Source organism: Platalea leucorodia (assembly GCF_965183815.1).
Source record: "Platalea leucorodia genome assembly, chromosome: 3".
In the NCBI taxonomy this organism is placed as follows: domain Eukaryota; kingdom Metazoa; phylum Chordata; class Aves; order Pelecaniformes; family Threskiornithidae; genus Platalea; species Platalea leucorodia.
Genome location: NC_138825.1, coordinates 44,435,689 through 44,457,989, shown reverse-complemented (window position 1 = coordinate 44,457,989; position 22,301 = coordinate 44,435,689). Strand labels below are relative to the sequence as shown.

Here is a 22,301-nt window from a genome sequence, read left to right as displayed (position 1 = left end):
CTGTCTCACTGTAGACAGACCAAATGCTTTTTCTCCCCACTCTCTCCCCACCTTCCCAAAATCAAGGACATTCAAGAAAGTACACAAAAAACTGTCCCTCTTCTTTTAAGGGATCTGACATCAGTATCAATGGGGCTCTGGAGAAGATCTAAGAATCCTTTAATTTATGCATCTCCAGTTATCTCGCTAATGACATTATCACAACACATATTCTGTTACAAGGATAAGAACCAACAACAGAACTGTATTTTGCTCTTATCCACTCCTTCCCCCTACTCCAAATGAAAGAATTATCCCAACAAAAACATTTTTTGATCAATCATCTGCATAAAAACATAACTTTCCTGCCCTCTAATGCAATAGCAATAAAGTGAATAAATCAGATGTGCAAAACTCTTTAATGCTTACTTCATTTCTGCAAGTCAAGCAAAATAAGATGACTTACCATCATCTCCTCCTTAGGGGGGAAAAAAAAAAAATCCATAAGCATTAAAAAGATAATTTCCACAGCAAAGTAGTAATGAAACACAGGCTTTACTACAAACACTGAAAAAGTGCAAGAAACCTTATTTAATCTACAAAAAAATAGGCTACTTTCCATCCTCTTCCTCCTCCTCAAGACCACCTGAGACTAAACACATTATAATAATGAAAGTCACTAAGAATTTGAAATCTTAGTAGCAGCTGATTTACATATTCTTGAAAGCTACGTTTTAGCTTCAGAAAGATGGTTAGGAAGTCATCTTCTTCAGTTCACATTATTCAACAATCTGACCAGTGCTCCTTTCTGAAATTCTGATCCCTGAGTTAAACTGCTCTTACAATTCTTTTTATTTGTGTATATTAACAACATATTATCTCAATATTTATAATTATTAAAAGCTATCTTGATTTTCTAATGTGTTGTGATGTTTTCTAACTCAATCTATTGGCTGATAGTTAATTTTTAAGGGAAATGAGACACACTGACAGGGGAAAGCTGATTCATTTGGAACACTGGGTTATAGTTTTCAATTTAAATTTGAAAACTTAAAACACAAGTCATTGGCATACTTTTTTTAACATTCTTGCAGATAACTGAGCCTTCCTAAGTATCCACTTTTTCTTCAAATAATGCAATTATCTGTACATTTGTAGTACACTAAACATTATGGATGGAAAATGTACAGCTACATTACACTAGGATGACTATGAGCTAAAGTGATTAAATTAAATGCTCTAGGGGAAAAAAAAAAAAAAAAAAAAAAAAACACAACAGGGGAAGAATACAAGCGTGCTGAATTTTTTTGTTGAACTTTAGCTCCTCCCCAGCCACATTGGAAAGCTACTGTGACACTTACTAAACAGTTTGAGACTTACTTTAGTTTTCACGTTGGCTTCCCTGACATTAATAAGCCTATTCATATGCATAAGATTAAGCACATATGTAACCAAGTATCACAAACCTTAGTCTAAATATTGAAAATGGACAGCTACTTCTACAGAGGAAATTAAAAAAGCAGAAAGCACACCTACAGACTGAAGATTACTATTTGTATCACTTGTACTGCAATAGTGACTATGTTAAAAGAACTGCATTAGAAAATAAAACAGGGAAGACCCACCCCTACTAGGCGCCAGTGGATTTAAAGGACGATAGACAGATCGAGGCCTAGAAAGTAAGTTAGAAAACACAAAAATCAGTTTTAAGCTAAATTGAAGTGCGAGTATAAGAAATAGTCTTCCTCTCCCTCCCAATTACTTGAAGCAGTTTTCTTCATAGATGCTGTTCCACACTCTCCAAGCAGAAGGCCCCTTGTATCCAGTGTAACGTTCTGGATTCAGCAGCAAATCCACATACTGTGCATCTGGAGATCGCTCATCTAAATAGGAAACCTTTTGTTACATATTCTAACCGATCAGTTAAAAAAGATTTAATTTTTAAAAAGTCACACAGATTTAAATATAAATAAGAGGTCTCATATAGTACTATTTTGTCTTCCAGTTGGATTATAAATGCCTTGTACATAAAAATACAGCAATATACACACTAAATAGAAAGCTCAAAAGTATATAATTTATTCCAAAGTCTTGTGTGTGGCCATAATTTCTACAACGTCTGGACACCTTCTATGTGACTTCTTCAACTCCACCATAAACACTTGTCATGCAATGTGTTCTCTCACCCTATGCTAAGATATAAAGTGTTTTGTTTTAAATGGGCTTCAAATTCAGGGTTTATTTGTCTGGCAGTATTTTGTTGGGGGGTTTGCTTTTTTGAAATGGGTATACTGCTACAGGGGCTTCTTAATAAAGACAAGGTCAAAGAAAGAAATGCATCTTGTAGTTGGTACATAGCGTATATTTATTAGCTAAATCCCCTTTTTCCCAGATACCCTTGTACACTGGCAGAAAGTCTGGATCACATTGCTTAATTGAACAAACTTTCAGCATACTGCAGAATGCTCTGTTGGTTATGGCAAGAAACATGTTATTTAAGCAGCATTTCAACAAGTTATACCCTCATCTCTCAAGTTCACTACAAATTCAGGCAACGTATCCAAAAATTGTGAAACAGTACTCTCTCTGCTTAAAAACCCCATATGAATAGAAACTTAAGTTTCAAGCTACAACCAGTAAAAAGCAGGAGGAATTCCCTCCTCTTTGAAATTCTAGGTCAAGAGCAATTCATGCTTAAAAAACCCCCACATACAATACAAGCCAGTAGTCCAGAGACTTATTCATAGGAATAGGCCAAGCAGTGCCACTGAGTATTTCCTCAGGTGTCAAAAAAAGCCACAGAGACTGAAAACTGCTCTAAAAAGAAGAGATGATTCTGCATGAGCAGCTAAGCATCACTACAGCAGTAGCAGCAAAAACAAAGAAAAGAGACAGACACAAGACGCACAACAACACAGTGAGTGCCACATGAGACAAAATCCAATTACAGCTTTATTTCTTTGACAGCATGGCTAACCTAAGCAGTTCCTACGCTTCCTGGTCACTTCAGGTTTCCACTTTTTCTTCTCATTATCCACATACAACTGAGTCTGTGGGGCAGTGCAACAGAAAGATGGAAAGCTGACCTGGGTTATGAAGTTTTTTTCAGCTAGATCAATTCCCTTATCTAGTTTATCATTAAGCCGAACAAAAAGCTAGTAAAAAGTAAAACTAACGATATGGGTTTGTGCAACAGTTGAGTGAATTAAGGGCTCTCTCTCACCACCAGGAAGAGAGGAGAAGAGAAGAAGAAAACAAGAGTTTCTACCTCCTCCCAGTCACTCCTAGTAGTTATTCTCTCTCACCTCTCCCTGTTCCAGCTCACAAACTCACCTGATAAGCCAGTTCATCACAACAATTTGGGAGATGGGACGGAGATGTTAACTTACTTTCCTGCTATTCAAGTAAGCTGAATCAGCTTACCATGCAGAAAGATGCACACCAGAGCCAGTGCAAAAAAAGCACTGGAAGAACACAGCTGGGGGCAGTACATCTTCCTTCAGCAGGGCATGATGTAAGGAGAGATGGAGGTAGAATCAGGAACTACTTAAGTAGTTACTTCTAAAAGAAATGCTCCTAAACTATACCTTTCCCAACTGAGTCCTCTTAAAAAAGTAAGTAGGCAGCTTGAAGATAGGAGAGACAACAGCAGCTTATTGCATATAACAGTTCAGATCTACAGTAATGCTCACAGGCTATTTATTACAGAAACAGCTTGTATAGAAAATTTTCACAGATAAGATGCAGCAGAAGTGCTGAAAGAGAACCACAGCTGGTAAGTCCACTACAGCTGCTGCTTTCTCAGGTGACACCAAACATTAGCCTAAAGGTAGATTAAAACACCTTGCGTTATGCCCTAAGACTTCCTAGCATAGAAAGCTTTCTAAGGTATTTATTAAAAAGGCCTTTAGCAGTCATTCCTGAACTTGGCAATTCTCGTGTTTATCTGAAAAACATTCCTTTGAGCTTTGAATGTTACAAGCAAAAAGACTCACATATGTGGAGCAGAGGGAAGACACAATCTAGTATCCTAATGTTTTAACAATAAGAAAGTCCTTACAAATAAGGGTGAATTTAGTGCAGAGATCATTTGGAAACATAGCAAGGCTGGAAAAGGAACAAACTCAGTCCAAGCATAGACAGTAGAATAGCAACAAAAATAACGTAGTAAAAAACTGAATCAGCTGCAAGAATGTGTCTTATATTTGTGCTAGATGCAACTCATTTGTGAGAAGCTTTTTAAAAAAAATATATGCTAACGCCCTCCCATTTACCTTTTTATTTCCATAAAAGTCTCCTGTTCACTATACTAACAAGAGGTAACAGTGAATGTGCACTGTGTAGACTACCAAACACTCCTTGTAAAAAACTGCATTCTTTGCATGTAAGATGATATGAACTGTCACATCTCCATTTAGCACAAAATTAATACTTTTTAAAAATGGTTACTTGCAGAGAAACTATAATCTTTTGTGTTTTTAAGAGACAGAAAATAAAACAAACACTCTGAAAAAGCTTAAACATTTTACCATCAAGTTCACAAAAATGATCCTGTGAATCATCGTATCTTGCCCAGTCAATGAAAGCCTCCTTACTTTGGTTACTGAGGGGAAAAAAATACATTTGATTTTAAACTTTTAAATAAACAACATCAATAAGACCTACCGAAAGAAACACAATCCACATATAGTAGTTAACTTGGAACTGAATTCTGAATTACTATATCTGAAACTCGAGAATATATGGAGTTACCACTTGTTAGCTGCACAGAGATTCAAGCAGGCATCAGCTGCAATACTTTAAAAAGTCATCTTAATGTTAGACAGCAAGAAAGATTTCACCATCCTTATTTGAACAAACTGTGCAGTGGCAGTGACTTCTCTTCCTTCAGTAAGAGCCTGGCAAAATACTGTCATGGCATACATTTTTAACGCTTTTCAAAGTACTACTTTAGCAGCTGTCACTTTGAGGGTGAGGATCATCATAGTTTCGTAACCTGTACTTTCAATGAGATCTACAATAGTTAGCCTTGCTTTTTAGTGGAAGACTGGATATCTAAACGCCCCTTCCAAGCTAAATTACTCTATGAATATGATTTGTCTTAAGTCTTCTAAATAATAATGGTATTCCACTCACCCTAGCATTTTCAAAGGTGTACTGTACCAGAGAGACAAGTACTTTGAAGTTCCCACAGTATGAAACACAAACAGTGCCAAAAGCTAAATGCTTTCCTCCATGCATATGTACAGCACAGAACTACTGATGCCACACTACTGACAGCAAAAAGTAAGCAAAGTGAAGCTTGGGAACTCTGCTCCAGAGTGCAGTGAAGCACCTTGAAATAATGAAAACAACCTATTCCTTTTGATCGAATTAGTACTAGCTCAATTCTACAAACAGAGGCAATTCTAGAACAAGACACATTTCTAACCTTCTGCCAAATCACAATAGGAGAATTTATACTTGGCATTAGGCGAGAAACTTCTGCAGTAATTACTAGCAGGCAAGATTTGATAATCACGAGAAATACAGTTGATCAGGGACAATAACCCAAAACCATGAGCATGATGCACTGCCAGGTAGAGAACATGGAGGTTTGCCTACAAAGCACAAGCTCTTCCTGCACTTGCAGGATCCATTACCTGCCCTCTCCCAACTTTGATCATCTATCCTGCTCTCACAAAAGGCATTCTCTTTAGCTCTCCATATGTGTACTCTGTCTCATATTCTTTGCCCTTAAGAGAGGTAATAGTTTCTTATTTTCCCTAAAAAACCTTGGATAAGGGCTCTGCCCAGTTCGGTTTAAAACACCACAAACCAGGCAGAAGCAGTCGCTTTTTCATGGCAGCCCCATTTTGTCGGATGACAGGAAAGAGTTTCAACATCTCTGTCGGGTAGAACTGCTGCAATCTGTGGCCAAAGACACCACATCTCTCCATCAACAGTGAAGAACTGATTTTTCTATTTCAACTTTTTAAAGGCGGGGAATCTAGTAGAATGCAAGTTTTTCTAACTGCCGTTCCACACACTTTCCTACTCAGGGGCAACACCATCCTGCAGAATTCCTCCCACCCAGCCTTGACTATGCCATGCAATAAGCAAGATCAGGGAATTGATCCAAGCTAAAAATAACTTTGCCAACAACAAAAGTAACTCACAAGCTCCCTGATCTGGTTCACTGAATGATCACAAACAGGCACATCAGTGTAACAGAGGGACAGAGCAAGACAGAATCCCCTAATCCAGCACAGTCATCAAGAACAAAGACTGATACTGGTAAAAAGCAGAAAAAAGGTGGGTTTATTTGCAAGTTTCCTCTGACTCTTGATGCTGTAAGATACCTCTTTCAAATAATATTAAAGTGTACTTTTTTTTTTTTTTGAAAAAAAAAGTCTACTTATCACTTAATACCTTTACCTTCAGATGTTCTTGCATCATTTCACATTTACTTTCTAATGAGCTACGGAAAGTATGAAGAACGAAAAACAGCACATTGCAAAAACAAGACAGACAAAATGAAATGCTCCTTTGTTACTATTTTTGCACTATTTTTGTAAATCATAGCATACCTTAAGGTACTGTTAACTGCTCCCAGTTTGTTAGCTTGCTCACAGTCTTCCAATTCTTTGGAATTATTTGCCGCTTTTGAATACTGTAAGAAAGTTCATATTTAATACACAATTGAATTACCTAAAATTCTCTGAGAACAGGTGCTGTGACAGGTATTTCTAGGTTCAGCAGTGAATTGGCTACTATCAGGGAAAATCCTCAGCTTCTAGCAGCAGCAATTCTGGAACATTTCTTATTTCTGTTTTTCTTCACTTAATTTCGTCAGGCCAATTTTGCTCTGTGGATTCAACTACCACAGAAAATTCAGCTAAATATGTAAAAATTTTGTTTTGCCCCCCCCCCTTTTTTTTTAATTAAATGGAGTTCTGAAGTGTTTCAGATACTTATTTACATTCTTGTAAAAGGACCTTGGAAGACAAGCAGTGTCATACCTATAAATATACCTTGTATTTTGCAAGCATAAGCATACCCCAAGTTTCATTGGTCATTTCAGTAGGAAAATGTATCAGTTTTGGCCATTTTCCCCTCATGTTTCATTTAATCCTATTCATTGGCATGCTTTAGACGTGCACCTCAAATTTTGATTATTTTAAAGCCAGAATTGAAGTATTTAAGCTGAACTCTGATTCTATAGTATTTTTTAAAAAGTAATCCACTAAAATACACTTACTATTAGAATACTTCTAAGGAAAACATTTGAAGAATTAAAGATTAAATTCCACTATTGTACAATAATATGGTTCTGTCAGCAGGGCACTGTTTGTGTGTCAGCTTAAAGCTCAAAAAATCCTTCTAACAGTTTTGGCACATAATAGATAATATCAGTGCTCTCTTAAAAGATAAACAAACCCCATTTCCTCTTTTTTGGGGTTTTCGGGTTGGGGTTTTTTGTGTGTGTGTGTGTGTGTGTGTTTTCTTTTGCAGTCTGAGCCTGATGTTTACACAGATTTCTACCTTATCACAGTCCTTAAGAAATACAGAAAATGATTTACTGTTAAGTAACTGATAGCTTATATAAAGCTGAACTGCTGGCTTCCCTTCACTTCAGGGCACATACATATTGACATGAAGGATTACTATCCAACACCAGCTCAAAATAAAACCATAAGCTAAAGGCTTTGGTCAACCCTTCAGAAATAGCAAACAACAATAATAATTTGATAAATTTTAAAAGAAAGCAAATAGTTCATTTCTGAGGACAGCCTTGTGGTCAAGATGCCAGAGGCAAAGTACCAACACGATACATATCACAATACTTCTCAAAAAAGAAAGGATTTAATTAAAACTGTTCAGATGAGTAAGCAAGATGACTTGCTTTAAAAATGCATTTGCCAGAACCAATACAAGGAAAAACAGCAGAACCTACTGAAGACCAAGGAAGTGAAGGAGATTAAAAACCCCAAATAATTTAAACCTTGTTAGAGGCCTTGCCCACAACAAATATTTACTCTAGAAGGAAATTCTCATTCAATTTTCTTGGATTTGCCAGGTGTGGGGGCTCATTCTTTAGCATCATATGGCTGTTAAATGGAAAAATGTGAACATGGAATGGATCTGACCTAGAACGAAACAGATACTGCTGATGAAATAACATACTGAGATGCTGAAGTAAACATTCTGCATGTCTAGAGTTGCAAACCAATCCTTACCCTGAAGTGAAAAAAATTACTGCCAAGAATATAATCCTAAATTTAAGGTTTCAAACAGAATGAACATTCAAGTCTCAAAACATGGTTCTGGGCTTCACTATTCTCCAGTGTTCAACAGCAACTGCTATCAGATCGGTGCTCTGTGACCACTGACTAGATCAGGACAAAGTATCTCTTCCTGCCAAAGCAGGATCTCCTAAGAGCAGTTTCTGGAAGAAAACGGAAAAGTTAAATGTTGTAACCTTGAGTTACTGCACCCTGTCCCTTGCTTCAAAGATTAATACAGCAGCTGTCATGACAGTTCTCTAATGTCGAGCCCCCTGAAATGTGTTCACCCCTAAAATGAAAACAGGACTATAGAGAAAGGGAAGCTACTTTGTGCCTCTCCAGCACCATTTCAAAAAGCTTATGTTGGTGCCAAGAATTAAAAAGAGATCCTCTATTGCTAACTGCACTTCTGTGGAGAAGCTGTGCAAGTGTAACCCTGTGGCTAGACGAGCTTTCAAAAGAACTGTTCTCTCTACGGTTCAGCAAACAAACAAAAAAATCCCCCATGAAAGCCTAAATAAAGCTAGAAGTTTAGAAGGTCATCTACATTAGGAGAGAAGGGCAATAGGAAACTGCACAGAAGCCAAGCACTTAGACCACAGAAAACTTCTCTACAGGATTCTACCTTGAGTATATATACTCAACAGATTATAGCTCTCATTATTAAAAAGATGCCTTTGGTTGTTTTCACCTTTCCAAGGCAGAGACTGTCAGGATGAAAGAGAGAAACTGGACATGTATATCCCCAGAGGAAAAATGCCTTTTTTTTTTTTTTTTTTAAACCAATACTTTAAGGATAATCCACAAGATGCAGGACTTTCCCAAATGGACCAAGCACAGGCTAATAGCACAGTACTCACATAGTCCTTGAAACAAAACATTCATACTAAGATGAGTTTGATGTTTCCTTAAAAGGGATATTAAATGAGATTGTCAGTTTTTAATCGGCTTCAAGAAAGATCTTTAACTGAATCATAAGACGTAAGAAAATGGTGTAGGTAAGATTTGTGTCAGTCCTAATGACATTTTTCCTGCAGAAATATTTCATTTTCTGACAGAGAAGCAGCAGATATTAGTGTCTTTGTTCCACTACAGATTAAAGGCGCAGAATTGCCCAACTTTGAGCACTATAGCTGGTTGCAACAACCTACAAGGCAATTTAAAGGAAACAACTGTAGCAAATACACCAGCAGATGACAGCTTCCCGAAGAAGCTATCCCAGTTTCTTCATTGCGGTGAAAGCAAAAAGTGGCTGATTTTTCACTTCCAAAGTCCAATTCAATATGCTCATGTGAAGTACCTTAAGAACAGCATACTCTTTGACTACTAATTAACATCTTACTTATGGCTCTCGAGATTGATTAATCAGGAAGCTCAAATGCCTACTAGAAGAATCCTTTCTAAAACAGTCTTTAAAGTCTTAAAATGTCTCTTTAGGAGGCATTACGGTATTCCAGGAGTCAGTTTCTCTACAGTCAAGCTTGGAAGAGAATGGAGTCAATGAAAAAGAGAACTAGCAACAGATTATCCAGCTAAAACTTAAGATCTTCTGCACAGAGACAGTGCCAAAGTTTTCCCAGAATAACTACTGCTGCTTGTGCTGAAATGGTGAATGACTGACATTTAAGTCATGTCAGTGACAAAGATGTTTCTTCTCTGATCACCAGAAACCTTTAAATGAAAAGGCACACTTTACTTCAGAGTGAGCTTAACGATGTATGTATAAACAGGAGATGAGACTTCCTCTTGAGCTAAAGCTTGGACAGACTTGCCTGCACTGTTCATGACAGCAGGACACAGAAGTCATCCATTCACAATGAAGTATTCCTCTCAGCTATCTTTGGTAATCTTTCTTGGTATAAAGTCTAAACCTAATGCCAATGGTCATTTATGATATGGTGAACTACACTCAGGTGAGGCAAGCAGCAACTATGGTTGCCCAGTGAGGTGGAAAGTACTGGGGAGGATGGAGATACGTTACGCAAAAGTATGAGTCTACAACACAGCCAAGGCACTCAACAGGAAGATCTCTCATTTGGGCACCATTATCCCATCAACTGCTAAAATCCTTATTCTTGGGCACTGTGTTTGGGATTTGGGGGTGAGGGAGCGTTGTTTATCTTTCTGCTCTGACATCTTTTCTAGGCGTATATACCCTTTTTATATTTTTGGCTTTGCTAAGATCACTTGGTGATCTAGGAAGGATGGCTTGGAGAGAAGCAAGTAAAAGCCAATAGCATGGACTGACTACTTAAGCTTGCACTGACCGCTTTAGCCTCAATTGTCTTTAGATCAACGACCAAATCATCTTTCAACTAATGACCTGCGCAAGATTAGACATGGCAAAACTACATGTAATCATTCAGGTTCTTTTAATATTAGAGGTTGTGGTTATATATGATTCTTACAAAAGACTGCACTGCTACTGCATCTGTGCATCTTAGCCTACGGCTTTACAGAAGCTGGCCTGTACTCAGAAATGAACAAAAAATTTTGCATCCGGCATCCTGTGGCCACCTACTGCTGTCCCCGGTCATTCATTGATGCAGTCTGCACCAGCTCTCAAGCTATGACAGACCCAGAATGACATGACAGTACCAGCTATGTCAGAAACACTATTATACATAAAAGTAAAAATGTGAAGCCACATACAGGAACTGATCAGTTACGTTAACAATTTCATCACTATGCCAAGACTGAAGGTTTGTCATAAAAAGTCACTCAGATACTGTAATGTTAAGATTTAAACAAAAAAAAAATCAGAAATAACTTAGAAAATAAATGACTACTTACTTTATTAGAGCTCCCAGCCTTAATTCCAACAGGTATTTTGCTCTAAAAACCAAAAATAAATCACAGTTTTTACACTGTTCATAGAAACGATTATGCTTGATTAAAATCTACAAATTAAATATCATTCCTACAGAGGCCAAAGCAAACTTGTTTTTAAAGAATTAACTTGCTCCTTTACCTTCTCAACATGTTATATCGAAAAGAGTGCTAGAGCTTAAAAGAGACTTATTCTTAAAGTTATTTGTTTTATTGGTAAAATGACTAAGACCTTAAAATACTTTGGCTGTATTTCTGCTTTTGAAACGGAAAATAATTTTATTGTCACTCTTTTATGTAAATTTAAGTTCTGATTAGTACATGTTGTTAGTATAGTATTAGTCACTGCAAATTAGCAAACTTTTTAACCCAATAACCTTTTTCTATTTTATATTATTTGATCCATACCTCAGGACAAGGCTCTACATGACAATCTTTGATAGAACAATGGCCATCATCTGCCCAAAATGGACATGGTCTCTTCAGGTTGACCTAAATATACAAAAACCAAGTTTACAATCAACACTTACATAAGGCAACTTTAAATGAAAGAGCTCTCAGTATCAGGAAATCCTTCCAAATTAAAGAAGAGGATACAAGGAAAAAGGGTTAAATTTAGTACTTTAAGTTTTGTGGGGGTTTGGTCTGTCAGTTGGTTTCTTTTAACTACTCTCCCTCTGAGTATATAAGCTGAAGCTTGCTGCAGTGGAATTGTTAGTGATAATGGCCTCCAGCAGACACAAAGACATAGTATATTAAAGCACAAACTAAATCTCCCACCACTAACAGAACTTTAAAGCAGTACATGAACTACTAAAAAGAAGGCAAATCAGACATATGCAGCTCTAAAATGAGTGCACTTACAATCAATTGTACTTGTACTATACTGATCAAGAAAATACATTTGATGGAGGACAGACGAGTGCACAAGTTTACTAATTCAAATAAGTGCTTGGATGATTTCAGATTTCAAGGCATAAAAAGAGGCAATCATTACTACACATCGTAGCTAGTCAAGGAAGAATGAGTATCATAATGGCCTCAAATTAGAGAGCTGGTATAGTACAAATATAAATAATGAAGAGAAACCACTTCAGAAACATTACCAGCCAATCCTGTGATGATTAGTGCTCCTATTTGTCATCAAATGGCACAATAAAGGCAGGGAGTACCACGTATATTAGTATACACTACATGGCAAGAGATTCAAACACTTTACTACACTTTACTTGGATTAGCAATGTGGAAGTCAGTGAAGAAAAAAGAAAAATCCCAGCTTTCCTTTACATTAGCCGTATACATACTAACAAACATTATTGATAAAAACCACTTTGACCTCATCACTCCTGAACTGATAACTACAGACTAAAGGCTCTCCTGCATGATCAACCAGAAACACTGCAAAAGTACACCATCTTTGAAATCTAACATTACAAATAAAATACAAAGCATTATCCTCAGTAGCAACCACTATTTTCCAGATAAAAAGTCAATTTTAAAACTTTCAAAGTAAAAAAACCCCACACAAAACAAAAATTACTTCTATTCCTTTATTTTTCTTTAGTGCAGCTTGTACTAGTGTTCTTCAGTTGATAAATACTATTCATGAAGATATTCAACTGAAGTCACTACTTATATCCAACAAACTACATCTTGAATGACTTGATGTATCACTTCTTATTTGAAACTGTTGAAGACATTGCATTTGATTCTGTAGTTAAGACACAGCAAGAGTTCTATAAAACGCACTATAAAATTAAGCCAAATACTCCAAGGATGGCATCAGGCCCTAGAGCAGTTTCAACACAAAAATTTAAGAAATATAAATGTGCTTATAAAAATTATTTACATCTATAAATCTTAAGTCAGAAAACTAATCCTTATGCTAGCTTATGGAAAAAAATACATACAAGCTGCACAGTAAATTAATAGTCACACACTATAAATAACTATTTTTGCTATACCTACTAGGTTAAAAGATTGAGACAAAACACTTCATCAATTTAGTCTTCAGAAAAATGTGTTTTCCCTTTACCTGTAGGAACATTTTTCTAATTAATGTAATGTATATCCTATACTTTCACTTTACATAAGGAGAAACATAGACAGGAAACAAAGGTTAAACATCTAGTACAGCAGTGCCAGAGCAGCCCCTTAGGCAAAGAATTGGCAACTGAACTCGAAATCCCATGCTCTGATGAACTTTGGAGTCCACTGCATGTGGTACCTGAAGGGTTCCTGCTACGATAAAAGAAACACACTACGCAATCTTTTAATTTGGAGAAGAACTGAAATCACTGAGCCGTCTTGAACAATTATTCCATTAAAAAAAAACCTTTATGCTTTGAAAACCTTTAACTGGCAGAGTGCATTTATACTGGATCAGTGACTTGCTTTAAGTGGCTTGGTTTGGGGGGGAATACAGTAATAGAAGCCCAATGGCTACGTTCACTGAATTGTCAAACCAGAGCCTCAGCAATAAAAACAATTAATCAAATTCAGTTTTTTTTCCCCAGCATTATACATAATATACTAAGCACAGATCAATATGCCTCTGATACAAAGCAGGCACAATATGAAGACTCCAAGATGAATTATAGCCAGATTTTATTCTCCCTCCAGTCTATTCTCTTAATTTTGACAGCTAAGAAAAATCAAAACTATGTACCAGAAATAAAGAAACAACCTTTAATGCTTGAAAGATAAATTGTTCTGTGGCACTACATACCCAAATTAAAGCAAATCAATCAAAATTCCCCTCTTCAAATGTCGTCAATACCACAAAAGATCCCCAAAGAACAAAACATTTGACTTGCTCAACTGCCCTTTATTATACTAAATTCCTCTACCAAACCTTTCAGCAACTAAGTCCTTCCTGTATTTTCAAAACACGCATACAAAGTTAACTGCTATATAATATCTGAAGGAAAGACTGTTTTCCACGTTTCCATTTTGATGTCCTTATTCAGCATGACTGGGAATTATAAATTCAGCTTTAAAATGTTAAAGAGATTCCTCAGTCAAAAAAAACTAACAAGACATTAAGCAGATGGTATGACTTCTTAAGAGTGATGACAACTATCTTCTAGTTACAGTTCAAGCCATGCTAGCACAGATAAATTAAAAGCAGAGATTTTAGATTGCCCCCCCATTTCCTCTATTCAATCCACAAACACCATCCCTAGAAAAAAAAAAAATATGTAAAATTTTAGAATTTTATGTACTTGTTCTCCCATCTTTTTTTAAATGAAGCACAAAAAAGTGTTACATTTTACATCACCTTCACAATAAGACCTATTATATAAAAAAATGCCCTTCCCACCAATTTCTACCAAAAAAAAGACCAGCTAACATAGTTAGACTACAACCTTCTTCAAAGTAAACTCTAACAATAAAAAATGCTAACACACTTAGGAAGATACAAGTAACTAGGCAGCCGCTGTTCTTACACAGAGGAACACTGTAAATGAAAGAATACCGCTGCCTAAACTGCACATTAATTCAGAAAGAACATCTGCAAATCAAGATATATTAGTCCTGAATGATTCAAGAGCACTAAAAACCAGCACACACACTTCTGAGACAAACTGAGGTTGTATGGCACTTGTACTTCAATCAACACCAATCATGCACTGACTACATAGAACATCCTTCTACTTTCTTCAGGGTCTGAAGTATTAGATTTCATTACTATCGTTTAGAGTATTATTCAATACTTGTCACAGATTAAAAGTTAGATTCCTTATCATGAGGCTTCCACAGTTTGTGTGTTTTGATGTATAAACTATACAAAATTTTTTATTCCTTTATTTCTTTCATTGAGAAGTGTTCCACTATCTATCTAGAAACCACCTAGCATAATTTCAGCAAGACTTTAAAAAGAATGTTTTCTTCAGACTTCAAATAAAAACTAGCTAGTCCACTCAGCATTATACATTAAAGTTTGAGTTCTTTTATGGCTGTTGAACCAGTAACACAATGGGAATACTGTGACTGTAGTTACAAAAGTTGATGATCCAAATTCCTATTACAAATTACATTACGTCCGAGTAGGAGTGTTTTCACTCCCAGAACAAGTATACTCCCCCTATGCTTATTCAGTATTCAGCTACACTATAGTTGACCTAGATGGTCATTGCCTACCCTTCAAATCACAATTTCCACATCCATCTATGTGCTTAATAATAGCACTTTCGTGATTCTGTGCAGGGACATCAAAAAACTCTGTTGCTTATTCAGAGGAGAAAGGGTGAAAAACATTCTGACTTACTTATTCGGTTTGCTTGTTCAACACAAATTCTTCCCTGTCACAATTGGAAGCACTAAATAATGTGTGGTGATGAGTGGACTGCACACTGGTCCTTATAATTGCCCATCTATTAGGAAGATCAGTATGAAAGATGAGGTAGGATTGCAACACATCATTAAAGTATGATCTGCAGAACTGCTCTTGAAATGAAGATTAGTTCTAAATTTGCAGGATGAAATTACTGTTGTATACAACCTTGTATACCTGTTGCTCCTCTTCTTCAATTACTTTGTTTTGTATCTTTCTGTTGCCTCTGGAGAACCTAATCACCACTACTACGTGATGTATTATCACTGAAGTTGCACAGATCTCGTTTCTCCTGAAAAGTGAAGTTAGAACTGTATCACGTAGCAGGAGGAGATTCAGGGTGAAGTTACGCATTACTGCTTGCTCAGACTAGAAAAGGAAGATTCTAGCACTTTTTTCTCCTTCCTCACATTCATAACTCCATCTTGCACAAGTTTAATAATTGTCTGATTCCAGATCAGCTAGATAACTTGCTACATCTTGGGGGGTGGGGGGCGGGGGGGGAGGGGGGCCAACCAAACCCAAACATCCAAACTAAAAATCTGCCAGGTTAAAGAGATGCACTGGCCTAATGCACAGTTAGATAAGCCCAAGAGCTAAAAGTAGGGAAGGGGCAGGACGGTCTGCCCTCAAGGAGCGTAACCTCCTTTTTCCAGTGGCAGGTAACCATCTGATTAGCTCAGTCAAAATGCAACCTTATTTTCAAGTTAAGCATATCTGAAAACAGAAGTATCAGGCTTCAAAGTCTTATTTTGCTCATCAGATTCTAATACAGAGAAAAAAATGTTTAAAGTCATAAAAAAGTGGTATTACACACTACTTGAAAATTGAATAGTTTTACCTGTTTTTCAAAGGAATAACGGTTCTCTAGATAGCAAACACTAAAATCAGAACTAAGACAGCAACTTATAAGAAAAGGAAATCATTGCAATATTTCCATTTCAAAATACGCACATTTCTTAGAAGACAAGTACTGCATGCTGTCAGACAGTTGTTAATATACAATCCTTTTCTAGATGCAGCAGTACAAAGATACGACCTTTAAAATTACCACTTATCAGTTGAATGAAAGCAGTCATGATTTACTGCCACTGACTCCAGGATTAACACAGAAAATATGACTTATTACCAACATAACTGTCAGGGACTGAAAACCAGCTACAACCAAATTAAAGAGCTGCGGGCTTCTAAAAGACAACTTAATATAGACAAGTTGATTTGATACGTAATCCTCCGTATATTTTCTGGATTTTATTTAAATTATTCAGGAAGATACCATTCTAATTGTACCTTGTAATATCTGAAGTAATCACGTTCTTGCAGTTTCTGTATTTTGGGGAAGATCTTGAAAGTATTGAAGTCATCGATGCTTTCTATGTCACACAAACAATCATCTAGGACTCCTGTGAGCTATTAAAAAACACATAAAAATTTATTTTTAATCAAGAAATGCAATAATAACTACAGAAAAATCCTCTAAAGAGAAAAGGATGGCAGTCAAAAGAAATACTAGTGAAATGTAGTTCCACAGCAAATAATTTACTTCTCATCATTAAAATGCTCTACAACATACCTTACACACTCAGAATTAGATAACAGATCTTAGCACTTTTTTTGAGCTTAAGTCCACCTCCAAATGCAATGCTGAATCAATGTTAGCCAGATCAACACTTTCAGCCCTGAAATTTGTTGACAGATTCAGCATATAGAACTTTCTGCAGAATGAGCAGCAAGATTTTTCCAAACTACAAACACATAGTATATTAGCATATCAGAGTTGCATACCAAGTATGCTCCTACCAAATGCTCATTAGTTGAATTGCCTACAAAAAAAACACAATCATGCATTGTCATCTTATTTCTATAATTCTTCTCAAAGCATAAGAACACTCCAGCTAGTTTCTTTAGAGGCATGGGAGAAAGGTGAATAGGCACTTTTGTGTCCAAGAAGTCAGTAACTTCACAGTTAAATTCTACAAATAAATACTAGGAAACCCAGGTGCAGGCACCCATATTGTAAGGCTGTAAATTCATTGTGAAACCAAGTCTGAACTTTCCAGGTCCCATCCTTCTTGTGCCAGGACAGCGAGCTGGTTCAAGGTACTGCACTACCTTAAGACCACCTCTACGAAAAGGAGCGCACACAAGTGCAGAAGCGCCACTGCCTGCAGAGGAGAGGAAGGCAGGACTGTGCAAGTAGTAGAGAGGACAGGCCCAACTAACTTAGTAGACTCAGCTACAGCAACACTTCTGCTGAGACCCTGACAGTGTCTTAGTGAAAGGCAGAAACACTGAAAGCGTGGTTCTATGAACTTTTGTATGATAAATGTCATTAAATCTAAACTAACTACTCCCAAGCATAGCTGCTTAAACAACTACAAACATGTCTGAAAGGCCTTTGAAAGTAAGTTTGAAGGCTTTAGACCGTATCTAAGGGAATGGAACCAAACATTGCTGTTAACTACTACTATTCTTCAGCCAGACAGGAAATTCATCAACATACATGACGGCCTACAAAGCATATAGAATAGGAAAGCCCACACATCTTATATATTGCATGGGCTTAGAAGAACTTCTAACTATTAAAAGGTTATGTGCAAAAAGACACAAAAAAGATTTTGTGGCTTTTTTTTCCCCTCCACAGATTTCACATAGATGAGATTATGAAATCATCTAATCTGTTTTATGCATGATAAATCACTCCACTACTTTACAGAACAGATACCCTTATATAACCAAGCTTGATGTAAAAAAGTCACTAGAAACCAAACCGTAGGCTTCTGCTCTTTTATGAAGCATAAAGGAGGCCTGGAAAATGGACTTCCCCCAACCCCCTGTGAGAATAAAGAGGTGAGGGTACGGCAATAAAGCATTTAAGTAGAAAATTCACCTTGTGTAGATCCTACTTTTCCTGAGGCACTAAATACGCTGTCACGATTCTGCAGAGTAGATACGGTAATGAAGTAAAACTCATTTAAGGGAAAGGAAGTTGCTTTATCTAAGGTCTTCCATGCTGTTATGCTTGCCTTGTTAATGTTATCTAACTTCAAACCTGGGCAAAGAGCTATGAAAGAGCCTATGTGCAACTACAGGTTTTTCACAAAGCCGAGAAAGCTCACAGCCCACATGACTGCCAACTTCAAAGTCAGAAGACAAAACTTGTTATTATTGATACTTACAGAAGTAAAATCCCCATGCATTTTAATCTATAATGATTTCATGAAAAATTTCAAATTTTCTTATTGCTCACACATAGGCAGAAATTAATTTTGCTGTCTTTACAAGTAACACCATAGCAGAAAATAAACAGCAGTACATGTCATTATAGTATAAAAAGGCAAAAAGATAACTTTGAGCATTTTGCTCAAATATTATTGAACTGTATAAACAGGATAAACCTTACATGAAGAGCAATAATTTATTAAGCTGAAAGCAGTAGGAAAGATCCAAGAAATTTTCTTTGGACTCAGAAGATAAAGAATAGGAAACTATTTTGATGACCACCTCATGAAGCTATCCACTGCTTACAAAAATATTTTTACCATGTATGCAAAACTGAAAATGCTTTTTTAGGGGAAACTGTTCCAAACAAACATGCAGTAATTACACCCAATATCAAATCCCCATGGAAAAATAAAAAGCTGCAGTCTTTTTATTCAACTAAGATGGCAAACTAATGGAGGTCACACCTTTGCCAGATGCCTCTGATAAAAATCTCGATTCTAAGAACATCTTTCAAAATGCAGTACAGTTTACTTAGAACATTAGGAAGTTTCAGAAATAAACCCTCCCCCAAAACCAAAACTGGTCTAAGAAATTATTAAGAGAAAAATTAATTTACAGTAACAAGAACAAGCAAACAAAAATTTCTCCATTACTTTCTCACAACTTTTTCAAAACTAGAACAGTTAGCTCCCTGTATACATAAAATAGCAAAATCAATGTTTCCTTGGAAGGCATGCTCTAAAATTAAACTATGCTATATCTGTACCAAACCACAATTTATGAAATGGTTTGACAGCACATATGAAACACCAGTACTGCATATCAGCAGAGTCAGTGCATAGCACACTAATACAACAGCAACACAGGCTTCAAGTACCCCAGTTAGGTTTTTTTTATTAGTCCAGGTATAGTCTTCAGTGCTCTCACTTGCATAATGATGGAACACTAAGAACATGCAGAAAATTGTTTCATTTTTGTTGACACCTGGATCTTCCAGTGAATTCTTTTTCAAACTGGAGACATCAAAATAAGAACAGTGTATTACACAGTTAAAATTACGTATTGTAAGACCTGCTTTGCTATTCACACAATTAGTATTTTGCCTTTTTTTAATTGAACTATACTAGTTAACTTAATCCACAAATATATAGCCAAACTGTACTGTAAGTTATGACAACTTTTATTACAATGGCCAAGTATCAAGCTTTCTTTTAATCTGTTAATTACTTTGAACGCTACGATAAACTCTAAAAGCATTAGCCTACTATAATTTGTGATCAAGAAGTCGTCTGACATTGAACAGTTGCTATTTCTTCTGTATTTCCAACATGCTTATCAAAGTATTTCCATGTATTGTCAAACCTAGTTTAGTTCTTGTACAGATATCAGAGCTGTACTGGAGATGTTAAACTTCTAACTTATCTTCTCCAAGAGAAAACAACCTTTCAGAAGAAAAGGTCAACATCCAACCTGCATCAATTTCTCCTTATGAAATCTGGAAAGAGAAATGTATTCAGCACTTCAACATTAAGAAAAACCTGAATAAATGCATATACTAACAAGCAATCTATTCATACAAACAACCTTATTAGTGTTATCAGGTTGCTGTACTTTAATTGCTTCAACAATTAGAAGACCACCTGGGACGCCTTGTTTTGTTCCTTAATGTTTTACTTTGCCATAGCTGCAGAATGAGAGAAAAGCTATAGGTAACATAACTCAAAGAACTAATGGCTCGCTTATCTTTTCCCTGCGCAAGTCAAACTCTAGGTATTTAAACTCTGAATAGAATATGGTAACAATTTTATGAAATAGCAACAACCAATCTCTCTGCCAAGCATCATAAGAAAACCATGCCAGTTTGTTAACGGCTTCTTTAAGAATACCAATTCAATTAGCATTTAGTTACACTAGAATAGCTACTAAAATAAGGGATTTTTAAACCTGAGAAAAGCTCAACTTACAACAAAAAAAAAAAAACTGCAATAAAAACTGTCTATGCCAGACTACTCTAGTCACTGCCTTTGATGGTCCCTTACAATATAGTATGCTATACAGAGCGGAAATTTAGAAAAGATAAGAAAAATAATAATTAGATGCAGAAGACAAAACTTTGCTCCACGTGGGCATTGTATTTCCATATAATCTCGCTCTCATGTCTTTGGCCCAGCTTAAATCCTTCCCTGCTTGACACCAGCTATTATTTCAGTCACAGTCATGCTGCTGATGAATAGCAAAATCCCAACTACAGGCACTTGTCCTTTCGAAGCTGTGAAGGCAGTTTACAGAAAGAAGCATTCTCATCCTTCTCTGTAATGTGGGCAAACAGACGTGACCTAAAAACAAGCCAAGCCCGGGCGCTGATATTACCATTCGAACACGTGGCTTCTCCTTGACTTCATAAGGACACCAAAGTTTCTGCCTAAAGCCAAGGGTATGATCCAACCCAGAGCTCCTCAGCACAACACCCCACAGACAGCAAGCAGCGTTACCTGGATTAAACAACTCCTCTGCGTAGCTGGACCGTTATATCAGGGTACTACTACCAGCGGTTCCCAGGCCAACCAACTTCTCCCCTCACCGTAGCAGCGGGGCTCCACAGCCCGGAGGCACCCAACCGCCCGGCCCCGGGCTGGATCCCAGCAAGCAGCAACCGCAGGGTATCGAATAGGAAGGACGCGGGCTACAGACTTCAGCGAGGGAAGCCCAGACTGCTCCGCCGGGGAGGCTGCCCAAGACACGGCCCGAAGCTGCCCTCTGCCCCACGCCCCTGCGAACCGCCCTCACCGCCGCCTCCAGCCCGCGACAGGAAGGACCGCTGCTCTCCTCCCCCTCAGGCAGGGGTCCGCAGCCCTGCCCACGGCTGGTGGGGCATCCCTGCCCGGCCGGGCTCTCCGCCCTCCTTCCCCACCCGCCCCCGCCGTGAGGGCACCCTGCCGCATCGTCCCATCCGCCGCCGGTTCCTACCTGGGCCTCCGCTGTCAGGACGCAGCTGAGCACCGCCAGCAGCCGCGCTGCCAGCCGTGCCCTCGCCGCTGTGCTCCGGACGGCGCCGCCGCCGCTCATGCTGCTGCCGCCGCCGCTCCGCCCGCCGCGGCTGACGGGGGAGGGCGGCCCTCGCCCCGTCGCGCAGCAGCCGCCGCCGCCACCACAGGAAGGAGACGGACGAACCGAGGGTCGGTGGCGGTGGCAGCGTCTCCTCCCGGCGCGGCCGCTCCTGCCTGCGGCGGGAGCCGTCGGGCGGGGGCGCCGCGCTCACCTCAACCTGCCCGCGCGCTGCCGCTGCCGCCGCCACAGCACCGACCCGCGCGCACGCTCCGCTCGCGCAGCCGCCGCCGCCCGCAGGGCCGCCCAACCGCTCCCTCCTCCGGCGGCCGCGCGGCGCCCCGGGAGCTGTAGTCCAGGCGCACGCGCAAGCCCCGCCGCGGCAGGGCTGGGGCGGGGCGGGGCACGGCGCGGCGGCCAATCGGAGAGGACCACGCGCGCCTCCAAAACAAGCGGCGAGGGACGGGGCTGCCGGGCGCGTGCGCGCGGCGGGGGGGGCCGTGCCCGCGCGCCGACGCGTGAGGGGAGGCACGAGCGGGGCGCCGTCCTGTGAGGCGGAGGCGGCGTCACCCGGGCGGCCGCTGCCGGTAACGTGCGGCGACAGGGCCAGGGGCCGCGCT

General features: G+C 38.6%; 1 protein-coding gene across 6 annotated transcripts in view; it reads right to left on the bottom strand.

Annotated features, from left to right (window-relative positions):
* The window catches only part of ERO1B (endoplasmic reticulum oxidoreductase 1 beta), a 33,140-nt gene extending 11,187 nt beyond the window's left edge, over positions 1-21,953 (bottom strand). For 4 of the 6 annotated variants that reach the window (XR_014227614.1, XR_014227615.1, XM_082306406.1 and 1 more), the window contains exons 1-9: positions 21,604-21,953; positions 16,702-16,821; positions 11,484-11,567; positions 11,040-11,081; positions 6,549-6,631; positions 4,509-4,582; positions 1,742-1,862; positions 1,605-1,651; positions 446-457 (exon numbers count right to left, since the gene is read on the bottom strand). Coding sequence is in view for 4 of the 6 variants with exons in the window: in XM_082306406.1 (XP_082162532.1) it covers positions 446-457; positions 1,605-1,651; positions 1,742-1,862; positions 4,509-4,582; positions 6,549-6,631; positions 11,040-11,081; positions 11,484-11,567; positions 16,702-16,821; positions 21,604-21,702 (682 nt within the window). In the remaining 2 variants the exon portion in view is untranslated. The remainder of the gene's footprint in view (positions 1-445; positions 458-1,604; positions 1,652-1,741; positions 1,863-4,508; positions 4,583-6,548; positions 6,632-11,039; positions 11,082-11,483; positions 11,568-16,701; positions 16,822-21,603) is intronic. The other 2 variants (XM_082306407.1, XM_082306409.1) reach the window with 1 other exon arrangement.
* Positions 21,954-22,301: the final 348 nt, after the last annotated feature.